General features: G+C 39.2%; 1 protein-coding gene across 6 annotated transcripts in view; it reads right to left on the minus strand.

Moving 5' to 3' along the window:
• Positions 1 to 17838, minus strand: part of LOC113132453 (hydrocephalus-inducing protein homolog) — an 85505-nt gene that overhangs the window by 23455 nt on the left and 44212 nt on the right. For 4 of the 6 annotated variants that reach the window (XM_026310519.2, XM_026310517.1, XM_026310521.1 and 1 more), the window contains 21 exons: positions 17487 to 17707; positions 12522 to 12657; positions 11737 to 11946; positions 10345 to 10581; positions 10088 to 10262; positions 9766 to 9893; positions 8442 to 8563; positions 7806 to 7942; positions 7253 to 7380; positions 7005 to 7118; positions 6676 to 6756; positions 6335 to 6484; positions 5943 to 6182; positions 3224 to 3353; positions 2966 to 3109; positions 2570 to 2740; positions 2288 to 2461; positions 1782 to 1954; positions 1513 to 1587; positions 956 to 1130; positions 696 to 834 (listed from right to left, as the gene is read on the minus strand). In XM_026310519.2, the coding sequence (XP_026166304.1) occupies positions 696 to 834; positions 956 to 1130; positions 1513 to 1587; positions 1782 to 1954; positions 2288 to 2461; positions 2570 to 2740; positions 2966 to 3109; positions 3224 to 3353; positions 5943 to 6182; positions 6335 to 6484; positions 6676 to 6756; positions 7005 to 7118; positions 7253 to 7380; positions 7806 to 7942; positions 8442 to 8563; positions 9766 to 9893; positions 10088 to 10262; positions 10345 to 10581; positions 11737 to 11946; positions 12522 to 12657; positions 17487 to 17707 (3260 nt within the window). The remainder of the gene's footprint in view (positions 1 to 695; positions 835 to 955; positions 1131 to 1512; positions 1588 to 1781; positions 1955 to 2287; positions 2462 to 2569; positions 2741 to 2965; positions 3110 to 3223; positions 3354 to 5942; positions 6183 to 6334; positions 6485 to 6675; positions 6757 to 7004; positions 7119 to 7252; positions 7381 to 7805; positions 7943 to 8441; positions 8564 to 9765; positions 9894 to 10087; positions 10263 to 10344; positions 10582 to 11736; positions 11947 to 12521; positions 12658 to 17486; positions 17708 to 17838) is intronic. The other 2 variants (XM_026310518.1, XM_026310520.1) reach the window with 2 other exon arrangements.

Raw genomic sequence — 17838 nt, forward strand, 5'->3', positions numbered from 1 at the left:
ACTGCTGCTTATTTACGTGAACCACCTGTGGCCATTTCCAGTTTGTTCCTCTTCCATAACTCATATTCATTTTAAAGAGTTTAAAAGGTTTCAAAAACACACCAGTGTCCAATAGTTACTGTAACTGTGGGCCTCAAGCAACAACCACTCATATGAACAGTTTTAAATTGAACATATGGATGAGTTATAAGAATTTGTAAGATTATCCCATTTTAATGAGTTTACAACAAAATACACAAGTTGTCCAGAGCTGCTGTACCAGTCACTTACAAAGATACAGATAAAAACATTGGTTTGAGTTTAAATGTGTCAATCCTCATGGAGTTTAAATACTGTATTGCAACATATTTATACTGTAGTTATATGCTGTAAATATAGATACATAGTACCAGTCAAAACTTTGGACACACTTTCTTATTCAATTCAATGGTAAAGTGTGTCCAAACTTTTGACTGGTAGTGTAAGTAAGTACACAAAAATGCCAAAACTGTTTAATCATGGCTCTACAATTTTAAGACTTTATCACTGACACATTTCAAGGCTCCCACAGCTGAAAGCGATGATTTACAACAAGTTTATGGAGTGAATACATCTGGGAACTATCAGATGAGAAACCCTGACAGAAATAAAGCGTTTTAGGATAAAAATACCTCAACATTGAAGTCCAGTGTATCTACCCATTCTCCAGCCAGTACCTGAGTTTCTGCTGTCGAAGTTTCTCTCTGTGTTGCTGGATAATGCGCTCCTTCTGCTCCTCTGGCAGAGATTCATACTCCTCTTCATCCAGCTCTTGAAGCCACTGCTCCCCCCTATCCACTTTCACCTGCTGAGCCCCTGAAAGACAAGCACAGACAGTTCCACACACAGTGTCATCAACCTTACAGCAAAAAAACAATGATAGGATATCTTAGACTTCTGCCCACTGTACACTCTGCCTAGCAGTGTGTGTTTTTACCCTCAGTTTCTTTCTCTTGTGCGTTCATGGCAGTGCAGGAATCAGCCAAGGTGACCACATAGATGTGTTTGCGATTTTTAAGGGCCTTGAGGACAACCTGCAGTGTGCTTTCTACAGACTGAGTGTACGAAGACTCCAGGCCATCAATTATTACACCACGCTGGCAATCGCTTAGCTGTCATTGCAACAATGGCGGCACCAATAGCATTGGCAATGACAAGACAGTGAGAGCAAACAAAGAGAGAAGACAAAAGTAAAACAGTGAAGTCCAGCCTCTTTCAGGAATTAGACATGGCACATATCAAATATCTGTCTTATAATCTTCCACTCTTTAAGTACAAATAGCTGTCTATAAAAGTCTATAATGTAGTTTCTCATCTGCACTATACTCTATGTAAGGTCCTGTGACATTGTATCTTAACAGTTAGCTCTATATTTGCAGGAAAAAAAATGTCTTGTAACATGTCACAAAATGTACTATTGCAACATACTTAACATATATTACTGCTTACATCTATTGGTATTTTTTCTGAGGGAAAAACCATGTATCAACTTACCTGAAATCTCTCTGCCAGAATTTCAGCCAGTAGCTGTTCAGGCAAGAGACTGCTAAATGTGGTCACATCTTCCTGCTAAAGTCAAATCATGGCTTAATGTAGCTGGTGTACAGCTGGCTTTAAAAGGCAGATTTTACTTGCAAAAATTAAGATGTTTCTGAGTATTATATATATGAAAAATGATATAGAAAAATTACCAGACCTGGACAAGAATGATTGAGATGCCCTATGTGATACCATAACAGAATACACAACCAGAGAAAATGTACCTGGCAAAAAGCTGCATGTTTGTGTTCAGTCTCATGAGAGAATTTGAAGTTATTTTGACTGCAGCTGTCTTCGCTGGGTTTTGTAAGAATTTTCACATGTTCAGCTGGAGCTGGACCTGAGGTTTCAAGATGTGCATCAGGTTCTGGTTCTGTGGTATTGTCAATATCCTGAGCTGGAAGCAAGTGAATACATTTATTTTTACTTTCATTTAGCAAACTTAACACTAGACTTAAGACCTAGAACTTTATACTGTCGAATTACAGGCAGTGTGTTGCTGCTTAGTACAATCACAGTCTTCTCCTACTCACCACTGCTCTGTTCCTCTGCATTAGCTTCTTATTAAATATCTATGTTAAATGGTACAGTATGGGAAATCACTATTCATCTATTCATCATAAGCTACTTCTCTGACTTTTAGGCTATAGTAACTGCCAAAACAGATTAACAAACACAAAAGCCTGACTACAATACACTACAATACACAGGCATGATATATTATGCTTACCGGCCTCCTTGGTCTTCTTCTCATTATACTTGGCAAGACCATGGTTATATAGTTGTCTTGCTGTCAGGCTAACAGGTGAAGTGCCATTCATCAGAACATCTGTAACTATAGCATCAACACTCAGACATGCCCCTCCGTAGTGTTCTGCCAGAGCAGCTGCTGTGCTGCTTTTATCTGTTAAAATAGAGAGACAGGTCAAACACACCATTTTTAATGTATATATTCATCATTTCCAGCTGACCATAGCTGTTTGTGTTTTTAAGTCTTCTTTTTACTTTTCACCTGTCTGTGGGCCTCCATATACAATAATAGCAATGCCCCTCGGGGTATGTGCTGCCAGACTCTCGGACGAAAGGTCAATACACATGTGGCGGGCAATTGCTCTGGAGACAGGTGTCATTTCTAGCTGTCCTTGTCGTCTGCTGCTTCCCTCTCTGGTCATCTCTGAAATGACTGAAAGTGCGAAACCCATTAGAAATTATAAAGTTAAAAATTAAAAGATCTTTGTGGACAATATGCTTGCTGTTGCTCAAGGTAATCTTGTGTAAATAGTACTCAGCACTTGTAGTCAGTATTCAGTGATTCTCAGTACATGATCACAGTGATATATATAGTTTTTCATGTCAGGTGTGCTTTAATAAGCACAATGAATTCTGCCTCTGAAAAGGTTGTACTCACACAATTCAATTGGTTTCACAGTTAAAGACTGTATTCCTTTATCTTTTCTGTCTGGTGCTTGGGCATGGTTTAGGTTTGTTCTCTTTTCTTCATCCTGTATGTCATTTTTCACAGCTTCTTTTTGATTTAACCCTGCCTCTAGCTCTGGTGCACACAGGATAGATTATATTAAAACAAATAAGCACTGATATACTTATTCAGATATATGATTTCAGTGCTTGAAGTTCCACCGGTTGTGGGATAAATGAGTGTAACTACCATTATCTTTCAGCTGGGAGCAATACTCCTCATAGTAGTCGAGCAGTTCTGCAGGAAGGCTTTCTCCAGGGGCTCTGGGAGGCAGGAACAATATGTTGTTCTCATCATAATCTTGCATCAGACGCAAGATCTGAATGGAACAAAGTAAGAGACAGGAGAGAAATCATGAGAGGAGAAGTACATATACAATAAAATCGAATGTTGACCATTTGTAAAGGGGTAATGTGAGAAGATTTAAAAAAAAAAGAGGGATGAATCTGTGTGGTAAATGGTACTTTATCAGGGCTGCCCATCTTTTGCCTCTTCAAAAATTCTCAGTGTATCCTGGTCATGAAGGGAGGAAAACAGGGGGCACTGCTGTTCTCCCTCATTGCAAAGAGGGATGCCCTCACTCTGGCCTGAGGTGAGTCTATGAGCAGACTTTTGGTCCCAATTTATTTAGAATCCCAGTTCCAAAATTAACTTTGTGCAATCTGCCACCACCTGATGGGTGGGCACCACAATAAGCTAATTGTCTATGTACATGGCCACTCTGATGCCTCTTTGCTTCAGCGTTGCTTGTGTGCACTTCACAACCACTCTTAAGCTTAAAGAGATACCACCACCATGTGTTTTCTCCTTCTGAACTGAGTCTTTGTTTCTCTTCTTTGGGCACTGGGCAGACTCCAACCTCCCATTGTCCATGCTATACAGAACTGAACTCTATGAATGTGCTCGGGAATGGAGGGGCACACACACTTTGCTCTCCACCCCGCAGAGGACTGCCAGGCACTCTTGGCTGAGCCTGAGGAGCTGCGTGAGTCCCTTGGGGCTAAAGTTGGATAGTGGCCTGAGCAAAGGTTTGGCACAGGGGCCGGGAGAGACTTCCTGGGCACACACAGCTTCAGGGCCTCATCATCCCTTTTTTCTCTTCACACCTCTTTTGCACTGAAAGACTGCTGCCCCAAATATTGCCTTAGGTGTGATGGGGGTGTCCATGAGGTCCTCCTTCTCTTTAATCGACAGGGTGGTGAGGTTCAGCCATTTCGCTCTCTCCAGCAATACCATGAACCTCATGTTTCTCCTCATGGAGATGGAGGCAGTGATCAGTGGTGATACACACCTCCTTGCATAAACTGAGATCAGATGAGGCTGTTATCTCGTCCTCCAGTTCGACCAGACCACCAGTGCAGCTGCCTTGTATGACTTCTCCGTCATGCCGTATTGGAAGCGATCAGACGAAATGGGAGGGTGGGCTCTTTGGCATGAACCTGTGGACACTGGATGTTGAGCTTGGCAGCAGCACGTTTGCCCACATCCTTCAAGTCCAGATCCAGGGCAAGGGAGGATGGGTCACCTTCTCCTGCGTGGAGTCATTATCGTCGTCGTCATTCTTGTCAAACAGGAGATGTCCCGACACACCATCTGAACCCACACCCTCCAATAGATACTCCTGTGAGCTGGCTGAGAGACTGAGGCCTATCTATTCCTGGGCAAGGGGGTGACAGACATCAAGCTGGTCATCCCAGCTTTGCCCCACATCAACGCCGGGGGTTGCTGTCTCAGTAAGATGCATCGTCTCCTGAGCTGTTGCTGTAGGGAGCCATCATTGGGTCACCGGCAGACAAATTTGTCTGACGGGCCAGTCGGCAACAGAGGACCTTGAGGTTTACTGGTTGTAGTGTGAACTACTCCAAAGACTCAAGGGTAGCCAGAGCATGTTTCACCCCTAGACAAATCACACACAGCAGTTTGAGATTCTGTTGCCACAAGGGCAGACATAGGTTTGTGTATTCTCATCGGCTTTAAGAGGAATGTTAGCATTTGTCATGCTCACCTGGCAGATGTTTATCTGTGGAGCTATGCTAGGGTGAGTTGTTAAGCAAGCTAAGCTGGTGTGGGTAGGTGGTAGCGGGCAGTGTTGCAACTTCTGGGTGGATTTGAAAAATAAGTATTGCTACTTGTTTATTTTAGTTTAACACCAGCCACATGGAGAGGTTAATGTTAGCTTGGGGAGTATATCTACCCGGTGACAGGTATTGTTCCAGTTCTGCCAAAGTGACTGTAGATACTTGCTACTATTGACCGCCGGGGTTAAAACTAGTGTTTGGTGACAAGCTAGTATGAGCAAATCTCTCAAAGAACTGTATATGCCGTAGACAAAGCGCTTGGAGACTGAGTTTGCACCCATGTCAGTGGACAGTTAAGCTAGGTCCCAGAGAGACAGTTGGCTTGGGAGAGTTAGAAACTTCTGCTCGTACCGAAAAGAGGTTTCTGGATGTCTGGCGGTTTGGCATCAACCCCTTTTACAGGGGGAAGGTCCCAGCCCTCCTTAACACTGGCACACTTAGTCCCACCCAATCATGTCTGACAAAATGTCAAAGTAGCTTCTGATGGTCACGTTTTCCAGTGTGAGATGTGAAACAAATCCTGTGAAAGACAACTGCTTTATACATGTGTTTTTATTTTGTCTAAACTCAGACTGGGAAATATTTCTTGTGATTGAAGGTTCTACTCCTGCTGGATGAGTGATGACTTGTGGGGTACAGAATAAAAGCTTTGCTAAGAGTGACCCTAGCAATTTTTCCCTCTTTGTAATTTACCGTATTTCCCAGACTATAAGTCGCACTTTTTTTACTACCCTCGCTTGTCATGCCACTTAAATAGCGAAGTGACTTGTATGTCTTTCACCACTATATATTATAAAATAAATTAGGATTAGACTGCATTTTGAAATTACCTTTTCTTCCTCGAGATACTGAGTGTCAAACTCCAGACAGTAGAACTCAATGGGGAAAGAGCAGGGGTTTTTCACTGTAACGTCAGCTTGAACCTCAGTGCTGGTAGGCAGGCAAGGCCCCAGCTCCAACACCGATGGGCAAAACTCAAGTTGTGGCTCCTCTCCCTGACCCTGGACTGTAATGAAGATCTGCTGGGTGCTCTTAGACACACGTACCACTAGCTTCCTGTTGTACGCATGCTGCATAAACATATACACCAGATTATTGTCTTTATTTTGTGAAACTAATTTACTCAACATTTTTCACCATTTTACACAAGCAGTATGTGCGTAAAGTCATAATACTCTGGTATGCAATGCACTAAACACTAGAAGTTATTTTTTCTTTTTACCCCTTCAGGAGGGATGAACTTGATCTGAACGTAGACTTGGTCACCAGGGGACAGCATGCCAGAGCTGGGAATCACTTCAAACACTACTGGAGGTGGTCGCTGCTCTTGCAAGACCTTTTTACGTTGGTGTAGAGGTAGGAACTTATCTACCTGTGTGAAAGCAAGAACAGTAGTAACTCTTATTTTGTCTAATTAGATAGTATTAGATAGTAAACACTTAGTTTTCCCAAACATGGTAGATGCCATGTACTGTAGCTATAGTTTTTGTTATGCATATCAATATTTACAAAAAGAATTTGAAAAGGTTCATTGATATAACCATATAATGACAAGTGCCATACCTTTTTGAAAGGTTTCACTTCCTCAGCAATGCTCCAGTAGCAGGGTACAGACTCCTGATTCAGCAGCTGTATTGTCTTTATCTGATGGGAAACATTTTAAAACAAAAGAAGGTTTTTGTAACAGCAGCCAGGATGTATTCTCATGTCTGTAACACAAAATAAAATATGTGCAAATATGCAGTTTTTTAACTGGCTATATCTACATCAGGCTGTGATATACTGTCATATACAGTCATACAACAGAGAGACCTCTATAAGAAACCTTGTATGACGCCTTTGCAGGGCTAAGTAACAGCATCTTGTCATCCCATTTTATCATACTGTAATACCTGACACATGCCACACTGCACAGTGTCAAATAGCAGTGTGTCTGTGGAAACTGTGACGGCTGGTGTCGTCACCACAACACAGAGTCGCAATTGCACGGTTGGGCCACCTGTGACCTGTAAAACCAAACATATTGATCTTAAGGTCACAGTGCTACTGATTACGAAAGGCAGACAAGGACCCAGTAATCAGAAAAAATGACAATGCTTGTGCATATGTAGTGTACATGTTTGTATATGCTTATGTGTACCTGTATTGGCATGATAACACTGATGTCCTTCATGTGCAGTTTAGCTCCTTGAGGATCAAACTTCAGTGTGAATGTCTGTGTCTCACCACAGGGCAGGTTCTTCACTCTTTCAAATTCTGCACTGAACCCTTCAAAAGACCAAGGGCACAATCCTAAGTACTTTTTTGTTTTTTCCATGCAGAGTTAAAGGAGTCGCAACAGAGAGTTAAAATTTGGCACTGAAAAATAAACTTTGGCATGGAAAATGACACTTGGCATGGAAAAAAAAAACATTGGCATTTAAGAATTTCTCTGAAAAAAAAAAATCTTTGCCACTGCCAAGTATTAGTACTGAAAAAATACAATCTCCTCAGTTCTTGCTAAATGTTTGTTTATAGGTTTACTGTTTTTGCACAGTTGCTAGTTAAAGATCCCATTGACACAATAATTTCTAACAGATAAATACAACAGACCAAACTTTTTGTGTAATTATAGTACAGCAATTCTGAGATATCACCTTTAAAAAGAAAAAAAGATAAAGGGCTGAAATGCAATAAGTAAAGTATTGTGTTACCTGTGCCAGTGAGAGGTTTGTGATTGGCATGGAAGGACACAGGCACTAATCCACTATTTGTGACATGTACAGTGTGACTGAGGACCTTGCCAGGAATGGCAAAACCAAAATCCAGAACGTACTCTGGGAGCAGCAACCTGGGAAAGTTGAAATGGGTAGGGGTGGAGAGATAAATATAACATTGCCAACCACAACAGAAATTCAATAGAGTAGTTATTGTCATTTACAAAACCATCAGTTAAATGTATATTTTCAAATAAATTTTTATTTAAAAAAAATCAGTTAATTATCGTGACACTACGTGTGTGTTTTTTAATTGAAAAGGAACATGCTTTTTTGCCTTAAAAATCAACTTAACTATAAGCTTAGATCTGAACAATTTCACTGTGCATGTCACAACTGGTAGCATATATTTGCAGATCAAAGGAACACTGAGTAGCATGAATGGACAGCCAGTGCACACCATGACATCAATCAATTAGCAAAAGTCCCACTGAACAAGAACATACACTGCCAGATACTATTCATAAACCCAGACTGTGAATTCCACAGCTCAGTTTCACACAGCTCTAACTTCAGTCCAGTGAGCAGACCATCTGTTAAACCCAAAGTGTGTGTATGTGTGTTTGTACATACTTGCTAAGTTTGTGCCACTTTCTGGAAGAGCCTTGTGAGTCTCTGAGCGCCTCACTGGTCACAGTGAGAGCACTCTCTTTGACCAACAATCTTTCAATCTCCATGTGTAGCAGTTCTTCATACTACAGACATCAGACAGAAGAGAAGGAAAAAAATAGAAAGGGAAGATAAAAGTAGGAGTAAGTTAGCATTACAAAGTTAGTTCAAAAAAGCTGAGGAGTTACATAAGCTATGAATGCTGAGACTTATAATTTAAAATTTCTCCAAATATGTTTTTAGTACTTGAAGTTACATTTAAGACACTGTCATTGTCATTTAACACAAGTACAACACTGAATCATAAGTGGATATATTCATAGATGAGTCTTGACCAGTCAAATCAGAGTTTCAGAAATGACTTTGCTTAAGGCAAGGTGTAAGATTTAGCAATGGTAGTTTTTTCATTTTTATTTATATTTTTTACTACCACCATTTTAGTATGGGAACCAGGACCATAATATTTTAAGACCTCATAATCAAGGAATACAGGTATGTGGTAATGGAAATCAAATCATAATTAAGATAATTTTAGTTCAAATCCTAAACATATGTGTGTAGGATATGTGTAGGATTTAGTCTCGTTCTATTCTACTCATCAGAATGGTGATAGCTTAAACAAAAAAGAAAGTCACTGTGATAAGACTTTCCATCTATAAGGAGGTAGAGCTGTCCACAGGTACTGCAGAATCTATAGTGGAACAAAGTATTTACCCTTATCTGCTATCGACATGCTTGCATTTATATGTCAGTAAGTAGGGGAATAGTCATGGCTGAGGCAAACTACAGAACCATGAGGAAATACTGAGGGGATAACCAGAAAATCACAATTTCCATTATAATTCAGTGGTTCTTGTTCATTCACGGGGAAATCAATTCAAAGATAAGAGGCAAGGAAAGCACTGCAGAATATGCTGGTTTCTCAGTAGTGGTACTTACATATACAGTATGGAGAGAAAACATATATATAATATGCATACTCTAAATAAGTCAGTACTCATGATTTTATAATGCCCAGAGTATTCAAGGAAAATCCTAAACTAGACCACCTGTAATTAAAACAAAAATCTATTTAGTGTTTATTATAATGTTATATTCAGTCAATTCACCCTCTACTAGAATTAATAATTGGATAGTTTGCACTAACAACATAACAATATTGATGAATTGATGAAAATATATAAAGAAATTTACAAATACAAAAGACCTTTCTTAATCTTTAAAAACTAGGCTATGGAAAATACAAGGTTTGCATTGCATTACATCATTGTTTATTTTAGTCACTGACTGTGAGTGTGCAGCTGGGTCCTATTGTTGTTTCTCCAGTGATGATTCCATCCATAAGCTCCTCTCTGACTCTGGAGGTCTCCACAGCTGTTCTGGCCTGCTGTACCACATCACTGTAGCGTTCCTCTGCTGCAAGAGAATTACAGGATCCACGCCAATGCAGAAACAAGGATTCTGTCAATATTTGTTTGTACAGACACATGAAAATTTGGACGACAATGGAAGATAAAAACAAGTATAAGGCATTGTAAAATTTTAACCTTTGCTTTCTGAGTAAGGACACAATCATATCTTAGTGTGTATTAGAGCATGTTTATGCATACGCAGGTATCGTGGTAAGTTCAGGTTAATCCTTGGAAATACTCCCTCTCCCATCAGAGTGATGTCCAGTGGTGGTAGGAAAGCCAACTGCAGCTGAAACCGCTTTTCAAACATCTCAGGGACACCCGGGAGGTAGAGCACATGCAGACATTGTTCTGCACCGGCATCAATGTAACCCTGACACATACACACCCAAAACTTTTAAAACCCCATCATGTAATAACAGGTCATATCTGAAATGGCTCTGGGATGAGCTAACCATGGTTGGGGTGACTGTAAGCTGGCCAGGTCTGACCTCTTGTCCCTCCTCATTTTCCTCTTTGTCTTTTTGCTGGCCTGTAAGTAGATGCTGATCATCAGCTTCCAGGAATTTGCTCTGCCCCCATGCCTCATCATCAGCTTCCTCCTCCCACTGAGGGTGTATGATCGTAAATTTGAAGCCCACCTTGCCAGTATTCCTTAGGGTCACCTCACCTTCCCCTACATGATCAAAAAGCTAGAAGAAAAACAGGTAGATTGAAAGATTGACATATATCAAGAAGACAGAATGGTAGTAGTTGTTAGTGTGATATGATCACAAAGAAGTGTTAAATGGGAGAAAAAGTAAGAAACAGACAAGCAGAAACAAATAAGAAAACTGACAGATAAATATTGCTCAAAATCTGGGTCAGCAATTCAGAGTTGGTCATTTACATGACAAGTGGGCTTGTTTGAGGACTTCCTTCCTAATGTAGATAAAGCTAACCTTTTATAGTCTACAAGGGAATAATACAGAAAGTAAAAGGCAGAGGGAGAGAGACAGGAAAAGCAAGAAAGTGAATAGTGCTGAACAGACAGGAAGGTCAGAGAAATGTTCTGCTGAATCGCTCATGTCAACTAAATCAGAAATCAATATGTCCTTGTTTTGAATATCAATGATAACTGGTCTGGATGACTTGCATATTTAAAGAGGGAGTAGATGTGTAAAAGACCACGAAAATACATTGAAAGCCTCTCATCAGTATTTTTGTTAAAAAGTGGGTCAAAAACATTTGATGCCACACTTGACAGTACACATGTACACAGTAGACTTTGTGTCCTAATAATATCAGCACTTATTCAACAATTTGTCCCTCAGCACCAGACTGTGTGATAACTGAAAAAAGGTGGAATTGGAAAGAGCAAAATGTGATAGTCAAAACACACAGTTAAGAAAAGCATATAATCAGGAAACACACTACACAAATGCAGCAAATATCATCCACAATCATAAACAAATCTGTCACACTCCCCTAAGGCCCGTCAGTGTCATTTTGAAAATGGCAGAATGCATCATTCCCCCTAAGTTCTACAAAAAACAAATTAGTTTTGTCTGAGATCCTATGTGTCACACATGGGTGAACAAACAGATGGCAAACAAAGAATAAGGACGAGAAAAGCAGGACAACAGAACCACAAGAAGGTAATGATGATCATATAAAAAAAAAGGATAACAACTAGCAAAGGAGAGTCTTGCCCTGACATGACCCTCTCAAGCAGTGGTAAATATTGGCTCCACTGCCATTACCAGCACATCAATTCCAGTCAAAAATCTGTACTTACTACTCTGAAATGACAGAGATGGAGTGTGTTAGAGCCGAGGAGTCAGGGCAAAGGAGTCCTGTATACCAACCTGCAGACCAAAGTTGATGTGTGTAGAGTTTATGCTGTAACTGATCACTGATGCTTCTCCTTTGAGTTTGATTTCATATGTAGGGCCCCCCTCCACGTGGCACTGAGCTACCACTTCTCTGCTGATGTTTTCATGGCCGTAGAAAGAGAATGTAACTGGCTGCTGGTCCCCAGGTTGCAAATGACCATACATTGGTAAGATATCAAACACCTACAGACATCAAAAACATACTTATAAAATAAATTCTTTTTTTAAGAGATTCTTCTAATTTGCTGCTCCCATTAAAGCTAATATCTGAACATTTTGGGACATTTTAGATGAGGAGATCAGCATTACTTTCATATCTGTATGTAAAAATACAGAAAAGATTAATATTTATTCATCTCCTCATACAGTTCTTAAAAAAGAACTCATGGAAAGCTCTGGTATGTTGGTGTGGTGGAGAGTGTACTGCTGAATTCATTGGAGACCATTAAAAATTGACCAAATCAATATTTACTAAATAGCTTTGAACTGTTGGTCGGACAATAACACTGATATTTTTTTTTACAATGTATAGACTATAGCAAACTTTATTTGAGTGATTAATCAATAAAAGAAATAATTTTAGTTGCAGCCACTTCATAGATTGTTTCAATGTTCAGTATTATCTTAAGCAAGAGAAAATAAATGTAATAATAAAACAAACGTGCATGTGGGTCTACCTCCACAGGCTCTCTCTATCCTCTGAGAATCTAAAAAAATTGGCTAAACTGTAATATACTTATATTTGAGCATTTGTTTACCTCTTCCATACTCACAGACCCTGACCTGGTGCTGTGAGCAACTGAGGAAGAGGAAGGAGGAGGTGTGCTAGAGGAACCCCTCCTTTCTGTAATCTCAATTTCTGGATTTTTCTGCTCCTCCTCTTCTTCTGCCTCTCTGTAATGGTGAAAAGATAATAAACATCCATGAATTTAAATATTTACTTTCCACAGTGGCATGCAATATTTTTGGAACAGGAAAAATCCTTGAGGAATAAGACAGTGCTAAAAATATGAATGAAACTGTAGCCTATCTTCAAAAAAAAAAAACCAGACAAATAAAAGCTTCAAAATAACCACACAGAACATAAAGAAAATGCAAACAAGGGGAAAATATATAACCATCAGTTGTACATACACCCAGAAGATCATTAACAAATATTGTAACATCCAAATGTGGAAACTCTTCAGCACCCACACCTCAAAGATCTCTGCCTCTGGTTTTCTCTCTGTTCTACTCTCTCCTTCCCTGTGGGATCAAACTGGGTGCATCCATCAAGTTAATTAAACAGTGTTCAATAATGAGGAGGAATTTTAATAGGCAAGCAGCAGGAAACAGGTCAGGATAGATTGCAGTGAAGTGCTGAATAAACATGGAAGAGAATAAAAGAGATTTAGTGAGTGAACCCATCTCAAAGATGGCTGGTCAAGTTCTATATTAAATCACTGAATGCTGTCTACCTTATTACTGTTGTGTGAGTGTGTTAGTGTATGTGTGTGTGTGTATAAAGGAGAGAGAGAGAAAGAGAGAGATCTTTAGGGTGTGCATACATGTAAGTCAGCATTAAAAGCTGCACACACATTACTCACAGTAACTAAGAATAATACAGTGCTAATGAGTTGTGTTCAGTGGATTGTGATACAACCAGCAGGGGGCAGTGTTGTTTGGTCAGTCTGTGATCAATGCTGTTTTAAGGGATAAGCTGGCCTGATGTCTGGCCTTGGGAATTACAAATTACTAAAGTCCAGAGATGTAAGATGTAAGGGAGAACAAACACTGTACATTGGTGTTTTCCAAAATAACGTGCAGTTTTAGTGAATGAGATCATGAGAGCCCATGAAAACTATTTTTCCATTGTGAAAAAATAAAACACTTTTTAAAATGTCGTCTAAGAAAGAGTTTAAAACCCACTGGTGCAGACAAAGGAACAGATGGTGAGACAGCAGAGGATGACTCTGCAAGAGTTCAGCTCAAAACAGAAATAGCCTATTCTGACACTCTCATATCTTTCTCTCTCCCATCAATTCTTTCCTTCATGCACACCATGGATGTGACTGTTTTCCTACGTTCAGCCTCACTAAGAATCTACACATCAGAGACTGCTGAATCACAAACACCTCACTTCCAGCTGTCTATTAGAAAAATAAAGGAATGATGGGGGCCGAGGATGAGAGTTTAATCCTGAAAATTTTATAAACTGTCACAAACAAATGATGACTGGAATTCCAGATTCAGTGTCTCTATATGTATATGCATGAGAAAAAGAAAGAAAGAAAGAAAGAAAGCAAAAAGAAGAGCAAGTTTCACTTGTCTCCCATGCAAATGTGTTTTTCAAAGATTGTGCCATTTTATTAATATATTATTCACCTGTCTTACCCACCCATTGCATTTACTTCAGTATTCTAAAAGATATGGGTCTTTCTGTGTTTGAAGTTTTTATTTTATTTATTGTCTGGGATAAACTGGTGATCTGCCCATTGGTGTACCCCACCTCTGACCCATAGCTGAAATTGGCCTGACAGGCACATGGGCTTACATGAATCCTGGACATCCATAGTGCTTATCCAACCTTTGGCACATTTAACTGTGTATTGATAAATACAACTCGATTAAGCTTATACAAGCTGCTGAATCACAGTATAATCAGATTATAAATGTATCATTATGAGCAACTACTTTCACACTGTTATTTCTTACATTATTGATATAAATATTGATTACAGCAACTCAAAAGACATGTTGCTGATTATACTTCTGTTCTGTCACCTGAGTAAGAGTGTCCAAGACTTCTACCTGTAATTAAGTATTTCCCATTGTTGTATTGTTGCCTTTACTAAAATAAAAGGTTTGGTTGGTTTTCCTAGAAACTAATCCTCTTGATTCTGTATAAAAAAACAAACAAAACAAACAAAACAGCTGTTGACCTCGAGGTGTAACAACACCACATTTGAACAAATCAATGAACAATGTGTTCATGTTGGGATCAAAGACATTAATCTTGACTGATCAAGATGGAAACATGAGTATGCAGAAATAATTATACACAGTAACAGCTTTATTGACATACTTGTGTAGATGCTTCAAATCAAAAATGCCTTTATTGTCCATAAATCAACAACAAAATGCTGCCCTAAAAAAATACAGGTCTACAGCACAGTATAAACAGTATGTTGCTGAAGGCTGAGATCCCTTCTGTTCTTTTTGCAAATGACAACACAAGCTGCCATGCAACAACAGGTAAGTATATGTTGTTTCTGATCCTTGTGCGATGTAGAAAAATAGCATTCCAAATTTTAAAGACTGAACAACGACAATGGAAAGTTACTTAACTATATTTCCATCAACACTGCGTAGTTGCTCTATATATCCTGACAACACAAGCTACAGTATGTTGCTAAAGGCTGAGATCCCTTATGTTCTTTTTGCAAGTGACAACACAAGCTGTCACGCAACAACAGGTAAGTACATGTTGTTACTGATCCTTGTGCGATGTAGAAAAGTAGCATTCCAAATTTAAAAGACTGAAAAACGACAATGGAAAGTTACTTAACTATATTTCCATCAACACTGCGTAGTTGCTCTATATATCCTGACAACAAATCATTATAATCTCAGGCACCTAGCATTTTCAGTCAGTCGTTCCTGTTGTCTAGTAATTTTGTCCAACATGCATACAAACAGCTAGATCGAAAACAAAAAAGGCGAAATGAGCATAGGCATTGTACTTTAATTCTTGCTGATGCAGCAATCTCAAGATGTAGACAATACAGCATTTAAATGTACTGTACTGCCTCTATCTATCAAAGGGATAGATGGACTGAAATTCCCCTCTCCAAGGGCTGCGGTGTAATTACTGATAGAGATGTAATTAGCTGAACATGGCTACATAGTCCAGGTTTTGTGAACAAAAAAAAGAGACTGTGTACATACAGTGAGAGCTCCATTTAATTAGCCAGACAGCCCATGAGATATACTGTTAAGTTAAGTCACAGTCCAAGAGGAAACAGAAGAGAAGAGCAGAGCAGAGAAGAGAAGAGAAGAAGAAGAAGAAAGGGAGTAGGAGGCCCTGAAGAAGGAAAATTTAAAAAAGTTAAGACTGTAAAAACCTAAGACGAGGACAGGAAGAGGAGCAAAACTGAAGAATACCAATAGAATAAAGAAGGGGAAGGGAAAAAGACAGTAGAGGGTGATAAATCTTACAGAGCAGGTATTTGGTTCAAGGCCATGGACAAAGAGATTACTAAAGTATTCACAGTCCATTCCAAGAAAGAGAAGTCAATAGAAAGACTTCAAAGAAGCACAGGATAACGTCTGCAACCTATACAATCAGTAGATGTTTCCCCTCAGAGAATTTATAATGAATTTGGCTTTGGTGCTACAGTATGTTGCTAATGGCTGAGATCCCTTCTGCTCTTGTCCCTAAATCTTGCCTCTTCAGGATCATAGTTTTTATCATTTATTTGTTGTACTTCGTAACAAGAAAAGTCACCACACATGAATCATGGGTAGGCCAGCAGGTTTTTTAAAGCATAGAAGCAATAAGACTTTACTGCATGTTAATCACTTAAAGGAAAAGCTATCTTTTGGTATTATGATGTGAAAGACCATCATCTCAATTTATAATTTTCTCAACACTTAGAAGTCTAGGCCTAGAGGAATGTCATGTGAGTTGATCTGGCCGGCATGACGGCAGACTCCTAATCGCTCCTGATCGCTAACCTCATAATTACAATTTCTATAACTTAGTTGAAAATTTCTCTTAACAGATATATAACAAATATATGTACATTGCCTTTATATTATCAAAATTACACATTTCCAGGAAATTACAATCTCCAGGTACATCAGTAATCTTTTTGATATTCCCTATTAGAAGAAATTACTGGTAGCAATAACATAATGATATTAAAAGAAAGATCTTAGAAAAGATCAGAACAAGATATTTAAATTGACTGAGAACTCGTACTGAGAACTAGTAAATGGCTGAACAAATGTCCAGCCCTGTTTCGCATTTGTCAATAATGCATTCTGAGACTGAACTACATTCAAGCAGTGAAATCATGTGTTGCTTATATAATAATAATATCAGATGGCACCATTATGGAACTAGGAGATACATCAGTACTCTATCATGACACTACCTTTGATATTATTATTATGTTTTGTGGCCCAAATGTCTAGGTTTTTTGGGTTGCTATTGCTTGATGGAATTAATTATTACCTATATTTGCTATGTCAAAACAGTAGTATATTCAGTACACACTACTTATGGGTTTATTGAGTACAATATCTTCTGAAATCACTTTCATATTAAGTTCAATTCAACTCAAGACTCAGTCCAGTCTTGGTAAGACACTTTAAATGACCTCATTATATAGCAATACTGTTTGGAAAAGCATAAAGTTCAATTTCTTAGCCTCCCTCATATCTAATTATATGTATCTAATCATAATTACTATCCTTTAGCAGTGGTTCTCAGTCCTGGTCCTCAAGACACCCTGCCCTGCTTGTTTTCCAACTATCCCTGCCCTACCCACTGCTGATTACTCAGAACAGGTGTGTTCACCCAGTCAAAAGTGGGAAGGGCAGAGATAGTTGGACAACAAGCAGGGCAGGGTGCCTTAAGGACCAGGACTGAGAACCACTGCTTTAGAGTGTATCAGGTGTGGAACGCTCTGTAAACACAAGTATAATGGATATGTGTGACATTTTCAGTGTAAATATACCTGATGATGCAATGTTTCTTCTCTTCCAGGAAAGCCCAGTGGTAGGACACAGGCAGCGGGGAGCAGTTAGTGACCATGATTACTTTGTGAGTTTCTGTGCAGTTCAGCACACAGCCAAAATCCACTGTAGTGGATGAGAAGTGAAGGCTGGGGAAGTGGACCTCAGCATGCAACTCCACCATGTCTTGCTTTGAGTGTCCCTGGTAGTGTATCTCAAGGAACTGGAAAAAAAAAGGCAATGAAGGAGCAATGCTACTCATGACTGCTAATCACTGGTTATCACCTTTGCAAAGGCCTATTTTTCTATATCAAATTATTTAATAACCAGCAGAAGTTTTAGATGCTAGATTCT

The sequence above is a fragment of the Mastacembelus armatus genome, chromosome 6, assembly GCF_900324485.2.
Source record: "Mastacembelus armatus chromosome 6, fMasArm1.2, whole genome shotgun sequence".
Classification (NCBI taxonomy): domain Eukaryota; kingdom Metazoa; phylum Chordata; class Actinopteri; order Synbranchiformes; family Mastacembelidae; genus Mastacembelus; species Mastacembelus armatus.